Below are 16,760 nucleotides of genomic sequence, written 5' to 3'. Positions count from 1 at the left end.
TGGGTCACCGCCGAGCTCCCTGGGGTCTGAGCTCTTCCCTGGGGGGAGCCCTGGCACAGGGCTGGGCTCACTGTCCTGGTGATCGGGGCGCCTGGGTGGGGAGAGGGGAGGGCAGCAGGATGAGAGGTGGTGCTGGAGTCTCTGATGGCCTATGCTGGTCCAGTCCCCCCAGCCTAAGCCGTGACCTCTTCCCCTTTCTTCTCACTCTGGCAGGCGAAGACGGAGGAGCAGATCACTGCTGAGGAGGCCTGGTATGAGACGGACAAGGTGTGGCTGGTCCACAAGGATGGCTTCTCCTTGGGTGAGTGTTGTCCTTCACCTTCCATGGGGAGCCCTGGCATCCTTGGGGCAGTGCCATGCAGTGGGGCTAGACCACAGCCCCCCTTGCTGCTCTCCAGAGCATTGCTCGCCCGCTAGCGGCGCGAGGCGGAGCTATAGCCTGGCTCTGACCTGCCAGGTGACAGGCAGAAGAGCAGAGACTCCAGAAGGTATCACTAGTGCGCCCTTGCAGCGTGAGAGCAGGGTGCCTTCTCCTGAGCCTCTATGCCCATGCCACGGCTCAGGGAGGCAAGTGGTAACCAGCCAGGTCCCTGGCACCTACCTGTCATGTGCTGCCCAGCTGGGTTCCAGCCGGCGTGGGGAGACGCGCCCAGGGGAGTGCCCGGTCCTGCTGTCTGGAAGAAGTGGAGCCTGGTGTGCCGGAGCAGTCTAGCCTCAGTGCCAGAGCTCCACCACGTGGTGTCAGTGTGTCCCTGGGCACGGGAAGAGATGGGGGGGGCACGAGGGGCTATGGTGCCGGGAGAGCCTGCCCATGCATGGCGTGTTCCCTTCGCAGCGAGCCAGCTGCGAGCAGATGAAACGAGCCTCCTGCCTGAAGGGAAGGTGAAGGTGAAACTGGACCACGATGGGGCCGTGCTGGAAGTGGACGAGGATGACGTGGAGAAGGTGGGAGTCCTGGGCCCTGACTCTGGCTGGGGGGGGCAGGGCAGGAGCAGGGCAGCGGGGTGGATGAGAAGTGGATCTGGGCCTGCGGTGGCAGGGGCTGTGTGGGGTGGAGGCTGGGATTCCCTGCCTGATGCTGCTTGTCTCCTCTGTGTCCCCAGGCGAACCCGCCGTCCTGTGACCGGGTGGAGGACCTGGCCAACCTCGTCTATCTCAATGAATCCAGCGTGCTGCACACGGTGCGCCAGCGCTACGGCGGTAACCTGATCCACACTTACGCAGGGCCCACCATGCTAGTCGTCAACCCGCTCAGCTCCCCCTCCATGTACTCTGAGAAGGTAATGCTGCAGCTTGGGGCCTGGCTGCATGAACCCTTGTCGCAGCTTCTGCACTCCATCCACGGGGGTCCCACTCCACCGGCAGCAGGCTAGAAGAGTGGTCGGGGCACAGAGCCCAGGGCTGGGAGCCAGTATGCGCTGTGTTCCCAGCTCTGCGACAGTGCCCTGGGCAACGCCAGGCTCTCCCTCTTGCCAGTCTGTAACAGCTATGGTAGTGCTGCCCTGCCTCTTGGGCACAGCGGACAGCTCCTGGCTCTCGCAGGGGGGGTCTGTGCTCCTGGTCCAGGGGCGAGGGCAGACTCTCCTGCGGGTGTGGGGGCAGGTTCAGCCCCAGGTGCAGTTATTGGCTGTGGTCTCTCCTGGCTGCATCGCCTGTGTTGAGGAGAGGTCCTGCTGGACTTGTGGCTGGACAGTGCCAGCAGGTGGGCACGCTGTCCCATCCGTCTTCCGCCTGCTGCTCCTGCCTGCGGGAGCCTTGGAGCGGGGGAAGGAGTGATTTGCATGCATCAGGCTGGCACATGGGCTGAGGGCCCTGCCAAGGATGGCTGGGGGGGAGTGGCCTGGCCGCCCAGTGCTGCGCTAGGTCCCCCAGCCTCCTGCACTCTCCCCAGGTGATGCACATGTTCAAAGGGTGCCGCCGGGAAGACACGTCTCCACACATCTACGCCGTGGCCCAAGCTGCCTACCGTGACATGCTGATGAGCCGCCAGGATCAGTCAATCGTCCTGCTGGGGAGCAGCGGCAGTGGCAAGACCACCTGCTGCCAGCACCTGATCCAGTACCTGGCCACCATAGCTGGCAGCACAGGGAAGGTCTTCTCTGGTGAGTGCCCAGCAGTGCTGGCCGGGCTGTGGCGATAGGAGCGTGCTGACCTGCCGAGATCTGCAACCTGGATGGGCCCTTCACTGCTTTCGCCAAGGCCTGGCCCAGGCGGGTTATTAGCAGCTCTCTGGAACCCGTCTGCACTGCTCCTGGGGCAGCTAGAGGGCTCCTTTGCAGCACTGCTGGCTCCTGCCAGCCCCCCGTTACTTGGGGGGTTGCTTTCTGCGTCCCTGGCCACGGGTGTGAGCTGGGGAACACAGCTCGGACCAAGGGCACCTGCTCCCTCTAGTGTGGCACTGGGGTCCCTGGGTGGCGAGGTTGCCCTGCTACTGCCCATTCTGTCCGTGCACCGTGGGCACAGAGGCACTTGCTCTGTAACTCACACAGCCCTCTGGGCCATGGGGCTGGCCGTGCACACGCCCTCTTGCTTGTGTCCCCACAGTGGAGAAGTGGCAGGCGCTCTACACCATCCTGGAGGCTTTTGGCAACAGCAGCACCAGTATGAATGGCAATGCCACTCGCTTCTCCCAGATCGTCTCGCTGGACTTCGATCAGGCTGGCCAGGTGGCTTCAGCCTCCATACAGGTGCGAAGGGGCTCGGGGGAAGAACACACACGGGGTGTGCTGAGTGTATGGCTGGGGGGGCCTGAATGCCTCCGGGCAGTGACCACAGAACAGGGACCTGGTACCTAGCTCAGAGCTTGGGGCTGTCCCTGGCATGTGACTCCTAACAGGACCTGTGGCCTGTCCCACCAGCCCCAAATGAGGACCTGCCTTTGGCAGTCTCAGCAGGAAGCCAGGGACCCAGTGGGGCTGGAAATTGCACTTCCCTCCTTCCAGATCAGAGCTGAAGCTGCCCCTGCTGGTCTCAGCATGAGGCTAGCCTGGTGCTGGCAGGCTGCCTGCCTGGGCTCTCTCTGGAAAGGGAGCTGTGTACTCACCCCCACGTTCAGCAGCTGCACTGCGGGATGACTGGCCTTGTTCGCTGGTGCTCCTCTTCCTTCACATCTGGAGCAGTGCACAGCTAGTGGCAAGGCCCCTCGCAGGTGGCCTTGATTTCCTTTAGTTAGTCTCCAGTAACAAGGCGTCTCTCTCCCTTCCGCCACCCATAAAAGCTGGCACCAGCGTGGTAAGGAGAGCGCAGCCTCTGTGCACCCGTGTAACAAGAGCTGCTGATCAGCTGGTTCAGGGAGGCTGAGGAGGCTTCAAAGAGTCTGTCACTTTCCCAGTGTTTGTATTGGCATCATTAGCTGTTGCCCATGGAGAGCGACCCTGGCCTGGGGTTAGACGGGGCAGGGGCGTTGCAGCGTCACCATGAGCATGGGGCAGAGGCAGCCGCTGGCGGGCAGGCAGGAATAGGTCAGCTCCCAGGAAAGGCTTGGCACCCAGCGTGTGACCGGGATTTTACCTCCCAGTGAGGCAGCTGGAAGGCCCCTGCTAGAGACAGGCTGGGTGTAATTGATTGCATCTGTTGGGATAACACTGAAGGGCCTTGGGCCCGGTTATGCCAGGCACAGGCAGACACAGGCAGCCCAGAGATGGTCCCTGCCTGCCCACGAGTCAGAAAACACAAAGCTGGGGAGTAAGGGTGGGCAGGAAAGGGGCCAGCAGAGCCTGGTGCATAGGGCTGCCGTTGCAGCAGGCCCAGCCCTGGTGAGCAGAGCTGGGCCTGCACTGGTGCTGCCTGGCCGGTGGGCAGCTGGCAGTGTGCCACAGCCCTGCCCCAAATGTCTCCATTCTGGTCCCCAGACGATGCTGCTGGAGAAGCTGAGGGTCACCAAGCGGCCGACCAACGAGGCCACCTTCAATGTCTTCTACTACCTACTGGCTGGCACGGACAATGCCCTCAGGTGAGCCCTGTGCCACCTGCCCCCATCACTGCCTCTTGCCCTCCCCTGGTAACGGTGTCCATTGCACCCAGCTGTGGTGACGGTCTGAACACTGGTGGGTCTCTAAGCTCTGCTCCAGCCATTCCCCTGCCAAGAATTGCTTCACCCATGCCTGAGAGCCAGCCTCAGCCCTCTGGGTACAGGGCTGCAAGCCTATGGGTGTCTCTGTGAGGTCATGGAGATGGCAGGAGCCAGAGCGGGGCCGGCAGTGCAGCTGGCATGGTGTGGGCTGGCTGCCCTATCAGGCACGTAGCCTGCAGGGGTCAGAGAGAGAGACCAGGGTCCCAGAAGCTGCCTCAGTGCCCTGTGGCAGAGCTTGGTGTGTTGAGATCAGCCTGCATGTCCGAGCTGAATCAGGCCTCGGGGGAACCCGGCCCTGGTGTGGGGCCTGTCAGCGTAGCCCTGTAATGCTGTGTTTTATCCCCACAGAACCGAGCTTCACTTCAACCACTTAGCAGAGACCAGCGTGTTTGGGATTGTGCCACTGTCCAAGGTGACTCAGGGCAGAGCCGGGCGGGGCTGGTGTTACAAGGGCGCAGTTCTGCATGGGCAGGGCTCACCTCCCCAGGCCTGACCCAGCATGGGCTGGGCCCTGGGGGCCTGGCTGAGCAGGGAGGCCCTCGGATGAGCGTCCAAGGCTGACACAGTCACCTCAGGGCTGCTAGAACAGGTGCAGAGAGCTGGGGGCCTGGGCTGTCCACTGAGGACGGCTGCTGCCTGCTAGCTCCCAGGAAGCGATGCAGCACAGTGACTTTCCCCGAGGGAGGGACCCTGTGTCCCCTGGGCTCCATCTGTTTACTCTTCTGCTCTCTGCCTGAGCCCAGGATTAGCCTTTGATGTAGATTTTTAATTAAAAGCTTAACTAAAGCCTTCCCTGCACGTGCCCGACACCCTGCTCTGTCCTTCACGGCAGCGTGACCTCTGCAGGGGCACCTGCTTTGCCCTGGCCTAGGTACTCTCCAGGGCACCCCTGGCGGCTGAGATCCATGCAGACCTGGCCTTGGGGCGAGGGGAGCAGGGCAGGGCCTGGAGCTCTGGCCCAGAGCAGGTGGCTGTTAGCCAGCAGTGAGAAAAGCCAGCCCTTTGGCTGAGGCAGTGGCACCGTGTTCCCTCCTTCTCCAGCCAGAAGAAAAGCAGAAGGCAGCCCAGCAATTCAGCAAGCTCCAGGCTGCCATGAAGGTGCTGGGCATCTCCAGCGATGAGCAGAAGGCGTTCTGGCTTGTCCTGGGGTCCATCTATCATCTGGGGGCCGCAGGAGCCACCAAAGGTAACGAACTCTTCAGAACTTCCCTGGGCACTTCAATAAGCCGAGGTTTGCTGGTCTGAACTGCCTTTCAGTGCGCTGCTGTTTCCCGAGAGGTCACTGAAAGGCCTATCCCCGCAGGGCAGGGCAGTGCCCAGGGGAGGTGCTCTCAGAACTACTCCTGGGGGTTAGTGAGCCCTGAGTAGAACTTCCTTCCTTCCCCCTCGGCAGCCCTGTGTGCTCTGAGACCTGGTGCCGCCTGGCTGCATCCAGTGGGTCAGGTGCCCGTTGGGCATGTTCTGAGACCAGGATCATCCCCAGTGCTTGGTCCACCCAGCTTTCACCCTGTCATTCACAAGGGAAATCACCAGCTCACCACTGGCCTCGGCCTTGTGCAAGGCTGTGCACACACTGGGAGCGGGAGGGGACACTGCATGGCTCTGGCTCCAGCCCTAGTGCTCCCCAGCTTCCTCCCTCCCTCCCTCCCAAAATGGGAGGGAGCAGGGAAGCCCCAGCACGGGCATGCTGCTGCTGACGCTGGGTTGCTGCATGAAAGAGATGTGGGCTGGGGCTGAGGCTAAGCAGAGCAGACCTGAGGCCTGTCCTGAGTTGAGGCAGCAGTGCTGGGAAGATATTTGGGTTTCCAGCCCTTGGCTCGGGGAAAGCCTTAGTGGCCACAGGGGTGATTGCTACTGTCCTGCACAGACCTTAGTTCTGAGGAGCCCCTCCAGACTGGTGTGGTCATAGGCCCGGGTGTGTTGTGTCTGTCCTGGCAGGGCATGCGGCAGGTTCTCTGGCCAGGTCTGTGTCTCAGCACTGGCTGGAAGGCCCAGTTCTTCTTCGAGTGATTGCTCACATCCATTCCAGTTAGGTGTGCGCGCCGTGCGTGCACGTCTAACTGGAATGGATGTGAGCAACACATCTCGAAGAACAACAGTTACAAAGGTGAGTAACCGTCTTTTCTCGAGCTGGGAGAATGCCTAGAGAGGCAGAGACCCAGGTGCAAGTGCAGGGCCACGGGCTCCATGTGAAGAGACGCAGAGCTGCTGGGTTAGCCCGGGCCGTGATCTGGGAGGTCACGCGGCTCTCTCTGAGCTGGGGTTCTCCCGTGCCTTGGGCCATGTCAGATACCAGGATGGGGGAGGCCAGAATAGATTCCAGGGCTTGGGTCGCGTCTGCAACAGCTTCTCTATGCGAGGTGGAATTCTGTGGAAGTCTGTCTGCCCGCTCTCTCGCCCCATCCCCCCAGCAGTGTCAGAGGGTGGTGGGTCACGCTGGCGCCCTGGGATTTCCCTTTTGAGACGGGTGTCCTAGAGGTTCTTACTGTGACTAGAAGGGCTTGGATTTTACAGCCCAGAGAGCACCGCCGGGCAAGGCCCCTCAGACCATTGCACCACAGGGGCAGTTTTGCAGTGGGTGCAAGGGGCAGGGGAAGGTCATGTCATAACATCCCACAGCTGGAGGGGACCTGGGGTGAGACCAGCCCCCCGGCATTGGTGTTTAATTAATAGCTAGAGGACAGTGTGGCACTGGTGGCGAGGGAGGGGGCTGGAGTGGACTCAGGGTCTGCATGCTGCAGATCCTGCTCTGCCAGGTACCTTGCTCGGGACGTGAAGGTGATCTTTATCTGTGCGGTGTGTCACTAAGCAGAGAGAGGCCCTGCTGGAGAGGGGGAGAAGGGCCCACGTTACGGTGTCCCCACCATCCCCCGTGGCGTGACTGCCCCTGCCCCGCTGGCAGCCAGGGCAGCCCATGAGGTTGGTTCACAGCCCCTCTGGACACGGGCCAGCCCTCAATCCAGGCCCAACCTTGCCCCCGCTCTGCCCTGGAGTTGGGGTTAGATATGCTGCCCTCCACGTTCCAGCAGCTCCATGGGCAGTTGCTTGAAGGAGGGGCTGTCTTTGATCCATGCTGCGCGGGGCCAGGTGGAAAGGTCCCAGGATGGCCCCAGAGAAGCTCAGGGCTTCCCGAGCCGTGGGGCCCGCAAAGCACGTCTGTCTGCGAGCGTGGCCCACTGGCTGCCCTGTTGATGGGAGGCTCCCAGCACGGTGGTCTTCGCTGACTCTGCGGAGCCTGACGACTCTGTATGGGGCCCCAGTGCCACCTCGCATGGGGCTGTGCAGGCCCAAACCTGCCCCAGGTTGGGGTTGGTGAGAGCAGGCAGCGGATTGGCATGGGGGGCAGGGGGGTGAGTGGAAAGATGGGGGCTGGGCCTTGAATTGGGGGCTGGCGTGTGCCTTCTGTGGCTGCCTGGCTCTGAGGAGGGGTCCCGGCGGGGGGTGACACGTCCGTGTCTGTCTGTGTGTGTGTGCCAGTGTGCGTTGGCTTACCACGCTTGACCCCAGGGGTGGCCCGTCCACCCAGTGCAGGTGTTCGCTGGCAGCAGCTGTCACCGCTGCATTCTAACCCCCTGTTTTTGTTTGCATGGTGCATGCCGTCCCTTGGCAATGCAGACACCGACAAAGGTAAAGCCTCCTTTCTCTCTGCTTCCTCACGGCTGTGTTCCACGTGTTACCCATTAACTCGCTCTCCCTGTGTGTCCCTGGCTCCTTCCCTGGTGCCAGGCGTCCCATGTTTCCCCTCCTCCAGGGCAGCTGGGGACGTTCGGGTTCGGGCGTCCCATGTTTCCCCTCCTCCAGGGCAGCTGGGGACGTTCGGGTTCGGGCGTCCCTGCGTTTCCCCTCCCCCGGGGCGGCCAGGGGCGTTCGGGTTCAGGCGTCCCCGCGTTTCCCCTCCCCCCGGGGCGGCCAGGGGTATTCGGGTTCAGGTGCCCCTGCGTTTCCCGTCCCCCAGGGCAGCTGGGGGCGGTGGCTGGAGGAAGAGCTGCAGCGAGAGCTCTGCCCAGCGCCTTGCTGGGAGTTCGACTCCTCCCGCTTTTTCAAGAGGCCCCTAAGACGCAGCCCAGCCAGGATCCAGGGCAGCTTCCTGACACGGGGGGTGGGGGGCGGGACGTGCACTGCGTTGCCCTGCACTGAAGCGAGCTCATCCCCCCACTGCTGAGGTGGATCCTCCGTCCCAGGCGGGTGCTGTGTGGAGCCCTGGCTTTGGGGCACTGCCGGGTGGCTGCTCTGTGGCTGGGCTGGGAACAGGAGAGCTCCTTTCTGCTGTCCCAGCATGGCGGCATGTCTCAGCCATCGGCCTCTGCCACTGAGCACCAATCTCCTCTCCTCAAACTCCTGACTCCGTGTTCCTTACGGCCCAGTCTGCCCCGCTCCCACCAAGCTCTTGGAGCTGCGTGAGTGAATAGTGGCCAGGCTGGACAGCGGGATTGGCTGCGCTGAGCCCTGACACTACTGCGTCCCTTCCCGTGCTCACTAGCCACTCCTAGCTGCTGCTTTGTCTTGCACTGAATCTCTTTCCCCGGCATTGCTGTTCTTTGAGGACAGCTGCCGCCGGCCCCGTGCCTGGGTTGGGATGCCCCTGACACTAGACAGCCCCCGGTCCCTCGAAGAGCCACAGCCCCTCAGGGAACTGGCTGCATTCCCAGCACTAATACTCTCTCCCTCCCTGCTAGCTGGGAGGAAGCAGTTTGCTCGGCACGAGTGGGCCCAGAAGGCTGCTTACCTGCTGGGCTGCAGCCTGGAGGAGCTGTCTTCATCTGTCTTCAAGCACCAGCCCAAAGGGAGCCTGCAGCGATCCACGTCCTTCCGCCAGGGGCCCGAGGAAGCCGGCTTGGGAGATGGCTCAGGTACTGGGTTGCTGCCACACATGAAGCGTGGGTAGTATCAGCCGATAGCATCGAGCAAGGTGATGGCACTTCCTGCAGGTGCATGGAGCCTGTCTTCCCTCCCCCGCCCATCTGCCTTCCTTTGCAGCTAACGCCCTCCTGGGTCTGTTGCTAGCCAAGTGGGAGAGGAGCATGGGCCAGTGGGTAGGACTTTGCCCTGGAGTTTGAGAGACCTGGATTCTTTCAACTCCCTGCTCCACCACAGACTGCCTGTGCGACCTTGGGCATGTCACTTTGCCTCCCTGGGGTCTGTTCCCATGGGGGGTAATAGCACTGCCCTATGAACACATAAGATTGTGAGGCACCTCAAACAGGGTGATTCCCCTGGACCCCTTCATCTCCTTGCCATGAATCTCTGAATGGTATTGAGCTGGGTCCCATTGTCTGAGCACGTCACAGTCCTCAGTGTGTGTAGTCGCCCAGCCCCGGGAGAGACAGGGCTGGGCTGTTCCCCTGGTACCGAGGGAAGCCGAGGCTCAGGGAGGCTGTGACTACCCCAGGCCATGCAGCCAGTTTCTGGCAGAGCGGGAATCGGGCCCCATCCGCCGAGTTCCAGGCTAGCACCCAAAGCAGTGAGCTGCCCTTCCTTTCCGTGCCCTGGCATTCTGGGGGTGCCTGCTGTTACCAGGGGTCACTTTGGAAGCACGTTGCTTTTGGGTTGCAAGGAGGGTGGTGATGTGGGAGCTGCGGCCCAGGCTGCCTGGCTCTGCTCACTGGAGATGCTGAACCCTGGGTTTCCCCTTCTCCCCCCGCCCAGCACGGAGCCACCCAAGCTGTGGACAAGAACACAGGACAGTCTGAGCCCAGAAAACAGAGGGCCCCGAATCCCACCCCCTTTTCTGATGGGCCCCAGTCCTACCCCAGGTTCCTCCTTCAAAACAGCCACTGCTTGCTGCCCTCTTCCAGCTTCTCCCACTGAGGTCAAGGGATCCAGGCCCTTGCGAGTCGCCACCCTCTCTTGACAGGCAAGGACAGAGGCCCAGAGAGGGTGTCAGCCGGGGAGCCGGTGTAGCACTGATATGCAGCCGTTCCCAGTCCCCCCCGCACTCTAGATCTTGCCCCCCAGAGCCCCTGGATTAGCTCCCCAAGCCCTGCCTTGGCCCTGAGCTGCACAGCATATGGGGGGGCTGTTCGCTGGGAGAGGGTGCAGTCGCCTTCACTCTGGAACCATTTCTCCCCCCAGGCTCCAAGCTGACTGCTCTGGAGTGCTTGGAAGGCCTGGCCTCGGGCTTGTATTCAGAGCTCTTCACGCTGCTCATCTCGCTGCTGAACCGGTACGCACCTGCGCCGAGGCCAAGCCAAGCACCCAGTGCAGGGGGAGGAGGTGTAGGGCAGGAGCCTCGCTCCACCTGCTAGGAGGAGCCGTCCTGGCCCCGTGTGCGTTGGCCAAGCCCGAAGCACCAAGCTGTCCTGCTGCTGGAGCTCAGCATCCCGCCCTGGCTCTCCGTGCTCCAGCCCGTGTAGGCTCTCCTTAGGGGAAGGGACCTCATCTGGCATGCTCTCCGTCCCGGCCCCTGCAGCCATCCCACTGTGCGCTCCGGGGCCGGGAGCGAGGCCCAGGCAAGGCATAAGGACAGCAGAGAGCACTACCCTAGGGCAGCCGGGTGCTAGGAAAGGGGCCCTCCTGCCCAGGTGTAATCGCTGGGGGAAGTGGTTCACCTCACACGTGTAGCCATGGCATTCTGGGTCATTTGTCTTCCTCTGGAGCTGCAGGCGTTGCTCCTGACAAGGCCCTGCATGGAGCCCTGTGTGCCCTAGCCCCTCTCTCCCCCCATGTACAGGGCTCTCAAGTCCAGCCAGCACTCCCTGTGCTCCATGATGCTTGTGGACACCCCAGGCTTCCAGAACCCCGAGCTGGCAAACCAGAGCCGCGGGGCCAGCTTTGAGGAGCTGTGCCACAACTACGCCCAGGAGCGGCTGCAGATGCTGTTCCATGAGCGCACCTTCACTCAAGAACTGGAGAGATACAAGGAGGTATTGCCTGAGGATCCCTGTCTTGGCCCGTGGCAAAGACCTGCTCCCCAGCTGGAGCAGACACGACAGGAGCCCAGCGAGGGACTGGAGAGCCCCCCCGCTGCGGAGAAGCCTGCAGGCGCTGACCTTGCCCAGGGCACAGTGGCTCTGGGCTGTACAGGGCGTGTGGAAGGGGCAGCGGAGGCTGTTTCCTTAGTTATGTTGCTGTCTCCTCTCTGCTCTAGCATCTACTAGATTCCAGCTGATTTCTAACCCTGTAGGTGACTCGGGCAGTCACGCATAGACAGGACTCAGCTAATCAGTAGCTCTGAATCTGGTTATTCTTGAAGCAGGGGTTTCCCCGGGAACAGGCCGTTTGCCATTGGTCCTGCCCTGGGCACTGGTGGCTTTGCTAGCAGCCCTGTGCATTGCAGTCACCTCTGGCAGCGATGGAGGGGTGGCTCCTGGCAAACCCCCCAGGGTGGGAGGGGAGCCATGTGCACCAGTCAGGTCGGGCTAATTGGGCCCAGCCTCCTTTGCTCATGGCTGGGCAGGTTCTCAGTGTCCACATGGGAAGGGTGCACCCATTCTGCTGCGCTGCCTGTGTGCACGGCTCAGCTAACCCTGAACTCCCAGGCTGGGGAGGGCTCTCTGGGAGCGAGGGCCTGGTGCGAAGCCAGCCCAGGATGGTCATTGCTCCTGGCCCTGGCTCTGGGTCTCAGCCCAGCTCCTTGGGGTGCTGGTGTCTGTGACCCAAGCACTACCCTTTGGTGATGACTCCAGGACTGGCTAGACCCTGGAGGCCGAGTTTCCCCGTCTGTTTGAGATGGCTCCCCAGGGACGCTTTGCCCAGTGGCTCCCCCACATCCTCACTTGACTGGGGACCATGGGCCCTCTCCCAGCCCCTAACAAACACCCCAGCAGCAGCTGCTCTGCCGTAGCCTTGGAGGAGTGACCCAGCCTTGGGAGCTCCTGCTCTGCCTCCTGTGCTGCCCAGGGGGCCAACTCCCTTCACACCTGGCACGCTGCCTGGTTACTGCTCTGCCTTCTCTGTTGGGGGACACGGCAGTGCTCCCCGGGTGTGATTACAGCCCAGCCCGGTCCCCTCCACTCACCCCTGAATAGTGCACGTTGGCCAGGGCCGTGACCTCACTCCCCTGCCCCAGGGACTCCCCTTCCGGAGCTGAGCAGCCCGGGGCGGTGGGCTGACCGAACCCTTCCCCTGTGCACCGGGAGGGAGGCTGGGGATCTCCAGGGAAACCCCTGTGGTCTAATGGCCTGTAGATTCTATTCAGACTAATGTACTGACTGACCCTCACTGGGTCCGTAACTGTGATCTTTAGTCACACAGGCACTAACCCTTCGTCTGTCCGTCCTCTCTAGGAAAGCATAGAGCTTGCATTAGATGACATAGAGCCCAGTACCTCTGGCTCTGTAGCCACTGTAGACCAAGCCTCACACCAAGCACTGGTAAGCACACACCCGCTTTCATGGCAAGAATTTCTCTCCTCTCTCCCCTCCGTGTCGAAAGCTGCTCTCCAGGCCCAGAGCACCACCTGCTCCCTGAGCCTGCAGCTTTGCAGGGCCCCCTGTCTAAGCAGTGAGCAGGGAGCTGCACTTTGCTCTGGGCCAGATCTTGACAGGGCTGGGCAGGGGAACCTGGGAGGTATCTTGTGTGCAGACAGGGTGAGGGGAGACTCCATAGCTCCAAGCTCCCCTCCAAAGCAGGATGTTTCCCTGTTCCTAGCTACACCCAGTAGAAACACAGCCAGAGGATCCCAGCCAGTCACCAGCGCCCAGAAGCCTGCAGGGGGTTCAGCTGCCTTTGCTTGCATGCAGAGGAAACCCCCTCAGTCCCCTGGCAGACGCACTCCTGGGGTTTCATTGGTGGGGAGATGCCAAGTTAACTCCAGTGTCACACGCGAAGCAAGCTGGGATTGCAGCTGTGCTGGGAGCTGCCTGGTAGCAGCAGCACTCATCTAGCTGGTTACCTGGCGCTAACAGCGAGAGGCTTCTGGCTCTGGGTGAGGAGGCTGCTGTTAGCAGGGGCTTGCTCTGATCTCCTCCGGGTGGCATTGATCTGCCCACGTGCTGGCAGAGCCAGTTCAGGGCAATGCAGTTAGTCCTGATGTCTGCAGAGCTGTCGGGGAGGTGGCCCTCCCCATGCTGGGGCAGGAGGGCTCAGCGGGAGGCAGAGTCTGTCTCTTCCCCTCCTGGAAGGAACAGCCGTCCCTTCGCAGTCTGACCTCTTCTCTGGGGTGGGCCATGGCCTCTGCGTCAGCTTGTGGGGCTGGCATTCCCCTCACTCATCTCCAGACTGCCCAGCTCTCAGGTGGGAGAACTGTTTCCATTTCCCCTGTTGGTTCCCTGCAGCCTGCTGGCAGCTCTGCGGGGTGGGCGGCTGAGGGTCACCCTGAGGGAAGCTCTCTGCTGGGAGTGTCGGGGGGAAGAGAGGTGATCTGAGCCCTCCTTGTTTTGCTCTCGGCTGCACTTCCATATGCCAGACTCCAGACCTCTCTCAGCCCCGTCCCACCCAGCGCTCTGTGCCCAAGCTTGGGAATGGCCCTGCTTCCCTTGGAGCCCAGTCACCCACCTGACTACATTGCTGCCGAGCTGGGGCTTGCCATGGGGCAGCAGCGCGGGTTGCTTTGCTCGGCGTGCTGGGGAGGGCAATGGTGCTGGGCAGACGGCTCAAGGCAAGCGGGGGGAGATTGGGGCGGTGGGGCCATGTCACCAGTAATTACCTCTCCCGTTAACGCCTCGGCCAGTGAAGAAGCAGGAGAACAGCAGGCTTGAGAGCTGCTGCTGCCACTTCCCCTGGCGATGGAGGGGCTGCGTTCAGCACCAATCCATTGCTGTTGTTCATGGAGCTTTCGGAATCAGACCAACGCTGCCAGGGCCCTTTTCCTCCCTGCTAGCGGTGGTGACTACGGCAGGGGGAGGCCCTGCCCTGATCACCAGGCAGTGCTGGAGAGTACAACTGGGTACCTGTTGCCCGGGGGGCTCTGGAAGCTCCCTGGGAAATGGGCACCATTGCCAGGAGCTGCTGGGCTGAGTGTGGGAGATACATGGGGGCCTGCCCTCCTGACTGCATAGGGTCACTTCCCCCGGCGCTGAAAGGCAGCTGTCTCTGGGGCAGGACTGAGTAGCACTTGAACAGCGCAGCGCAACAGCACAGGCTGGAAAGCAAAGAGTCCTGTGGCCTATTGGCATGTCAGGGAGCTTAGGGAGGCCCAGTGGCATTTCCGGCTCTAAGAGCTTCCCCAGCAGGGCTTCAATGGGCAGGACCAGGGCTTGGCACAGTGGGAAGAAGCAGTCTGCCTGGGGCGCGCTGGCGCCATGGGGCCAGGATGGGAGGGACGAAGGCAGCCAGGCTGACCCTCAGGGTGGCAGTGGCAGGGGGACCTTACCGTGTAGCCTGATTTGCAGTGCAGGGAGCGCCAGGCGGCAGAGGGGTCAGCTGCGTTAGCAGCCCTGTCCGCCGGCCCAGCAGGCACTTGGGGAAGCGACTCTCCCTGCACAGAGATCTTGCCACAGGCTCGCTAGTAAATGCCACGAAGAGTTAAAGGAGTGAAACCAGTGCAGGCCCAGGGCAGTGAGCCAGCCAGGGGCGCATGCCATCGAGTAACACTGAGCCCACGGGAGCCGAGTGCCCCCGGGTGCAGGGCAGGAATTGCCTTCCTGGAGTAACCGGAGTGGCTCCGCTCTGTGCCCAGGCCTGTGCGTGCAGAGATTGACAGCTCAGATTGTTGGAGCAGGGAGGCCTGCCGGGGAGCAGCCAGCGGCAGAGTGGGAGAGCGTGGGCCTGAGATGTGGTGGGTGCATCTCTCTGAGCTCTGCACAGTGGTTTGGCCTGTCTCTGGATGTGGCGCGTGTCAGCGGCTGAGTGCGAATGCTCCTGGCTGATGTGTGTTTTACTGGCTCGGGTATGAAGTATTGATTCTTTCTCCGCAAAGAATCCATTAAGTGTTACTCAGCGCGAGGCATTGCCGCTCGCTCTGACTGGTCCCAGGGAACGTGTCCCAGACTCCCGAGGGCTGGGACTAGGACAGATACATAGCCACTCTCGGCACCTCTCTCCCTCTCCGGGGGCTCTCAGCCCAGGGCAAGCAGGGCGCATGCTGCCAGTCCCCGCGTGCCCAGCAGGTGGGGAGCAGATGCGCTTCGGGTGATGCGTGCGGTTGGGACCGTCTCTGCAGGTGCGCTCCTTGGCCCGCACGGATGAGGCCCGTGGGCTCCTGTGGCTGCTTGAGGAGGAGGCTTTGCAGCCTGCGGGGAACGAGGACACGCTGCTGGAACGGCTCTTCGCCTACTACGGGCCCCAGGAGGGAGATAAGAAAGGTAAGAGGGAGCCAGCCCTCCGCAGGCCTAGCCAGGCCCTCTAGGCTCTTCCCCTCCCCACTCTGGGCTCACGCCGAAGTGAGGCTTTCAGTCCAGTTGTGTCCTTCATGCAGGAAATGTACAACGCATGTGGCCTGTGCGTGCCAGGAGCCGTGGCCCAGGGGCCCTGCAGGCTCAGGGGCAGGGCCATGCACCCCTCCAGGGGAGGGTAGGGCACCTGGGCAGGAGATGGGGGAGGGAAGGCTCCTGTCCTGTGCATAGGGCTGCTCTCCAGCTCTGGCAGCTCTGGCTGCTGGAGTGGTCGGTGCTGTTCACCCCAGGCTTGTGCTGCAGGGCTAGCAATAGCCAACTGGATGTACGGGCTCAGGCAGGAGGCCCAGAGCCTGAGCGGACACTTCTGCGCCCCGCAGCTTGAGTCCGAAACAGTTGACCTGGGCTCTGAGACTCGCTGGCACAGAATTTTAGCCTCTGTTTCCTTGTGTGTGAGCTTTGCCAGGACTTTGCCACTCCCCTAGCCCCCACCTAATCCAGCCCCTAACCTGCTCCTCCCCTAGCCCCAACTCAACCTGGGACCTGGACCTGCCGGGGTAGTGTGGCCGGAGCAGCCGTTCCCTGGCCCAGACCTGCTGGGGCCAGGGGAGGGGTGCCTATCCTGCTGCCCCAGAAATCCTGTGGCCTCTATATTGGTGCACATAACAAAATTCATTCCTCACATGGGTGGGACAGATTCGAGAGAGCACTGCTCTTGTGCCTTCTTGGCCAGGATAGGGATTCCCTCTTGGTACCTGGCCTGCGGGGCCGGGGGACACTCTAGCCCCACTGGGGACCGGTTCACTAATGGGGTTTCTGTTCCTACAGGCCACAGCCCGTTACTCCGAAGCGACAAGCCCCGCCACTTCTTCCTGGGTCACAGCTACGGCACCAACTGGGTGGAGTACGATGCCACAGGCTGGCTGCAGTACGTCCGGCAGAACCCAGCGTCTCAGAATGCCGTGGCTCTCCTGCAGGGCTCTCAGAAGTAAGCAGCGGCTATGCAGTAAGAGGCTCTGGCTGGGGGAGGGCCTGTGGTCACTGGGCACAAGACACGGCCCCAGGGAGTGAGGAGGCTGGCGTGGCCACTCTGCCAGGGTGGTTCACGCTCTTTGAAAGGCAAAATCTTAATTTTCAGTCCCCCAGGAGCAGCTGCTGAGCAGGGGTGGCTGGGCGCTGGCAGCCGGGCAGGGGAGAAACAGCCTCTTTCTTTTGAGCAACGTGGTTGCAGTGGCTGGGTGACCTCTCAGACCCCATTCCACCATTCTGCCCCCCTGGCTGGGTCACGCTGCTGGCTGCGTGTGGCCTTTCGCCACAGACTGCACATGGGGTGGCGCATGGGCTGTGGTCCTGAGCCACGCCGATCTCCACAGAGCTGGTTTAAAGGGCCCCAAGAGGCTCTCTGGAAAATGAGTCCTGGTTTCACTGCAAACCTGTAAATTACTCATCTCTGCCTCAGGGATGGGGACCCCTGT

General features: G+C 62.1%; 1 protein-coding gene across 22 annotated transcripts in view; it reads left to right on the top strand.

Moving 5' to 3' along the window:
• MYO18A (myosin XVIIIA) overlaps positions 1 to 16,760 on the top strand; it is a 136,862-nt gene that overhangs the window by 78,184 nt on the left and 41,918 nt on the right. For 21 of the 22 annotated variants that reach the window (XM_030536199.1, XM_030536198.1, XM_030536205.1 and 18 more), the window contains 15 exons: positions 214 to 301; positions 836 to 945; positions 1,104 to 1,280; positions 1,892 to 2,102; positions 2,545 to 2,687; positions 3,852 to 3,952; positions 4,421 to 4,484; positions 5,114 to 5,258; positions 7,688 to 7,699; positions 8,749 to 8,922; positions 10,145 to 10,235; positions 10,743 to 10,935; positions 12,298 to 12,384; positions 15,114 to 15,255; positions 16,114 to 16,273. In XM_030536199.1, the coding sequence (XP_030392059.1) occupies positions 214 to 301; positions 836 to 945; positions 1,104 to 1,280; positions 1,892 to 2,102; positions 2,545 to 2,687; positions 3,852 to 3,952; positions 4,421 to 4,484; positions 5,114 to 5,258; positions 7,688 to 7,699; positions 8,749 to 8,922; positions 10,145 to 10,235; positions 10,743 to 10,935; positions 12,298 to 12,384; positions 15,114 to 15,255; positions 16,114 to 16,273 (1,898 nt within the window). The remainder of the gene's footprint in view (positions 1 to 213; positions 302 to 835; positions 946 to 1,103; positions 1,281 to 1,891; positions 2,103 to 2,544; positions 2,688 to 3,851; positions 3,953 to 4,420; positions 4,485 to 5,113; positions 5,259 to 7,687; positions 7,700 to 8,748; positions 8,923 to 10,144; positions 10,236 to 10,742; positions 10,936 to 12,297; positions 12,385 to 15,113; positions 15,256 to 16,113; positions 16,274 to 16,760) is intronic. The other variant, XM_030536184.1, reaches the window with a different exon arrangement.

Source organism: Gopherus evgoodei, chromosome 17 (assembly GCF_007399415.2).
Source record: "Gopherus evgoodei ecotype Sinaloan lineage chromosome 17, rGopEvg1_v1.p, whole genome shotgun sequence".
Lineage (NCBI taxonomy): Eukaryota > Metazoa > Chordata > Testudines > Testudinidae > Gopherus > Gopherus evgoodei.
Note: the sequence above shows the minus strand (reverse complement) of the source record. Positions and strands in the feature narration are given on the sequence as shown.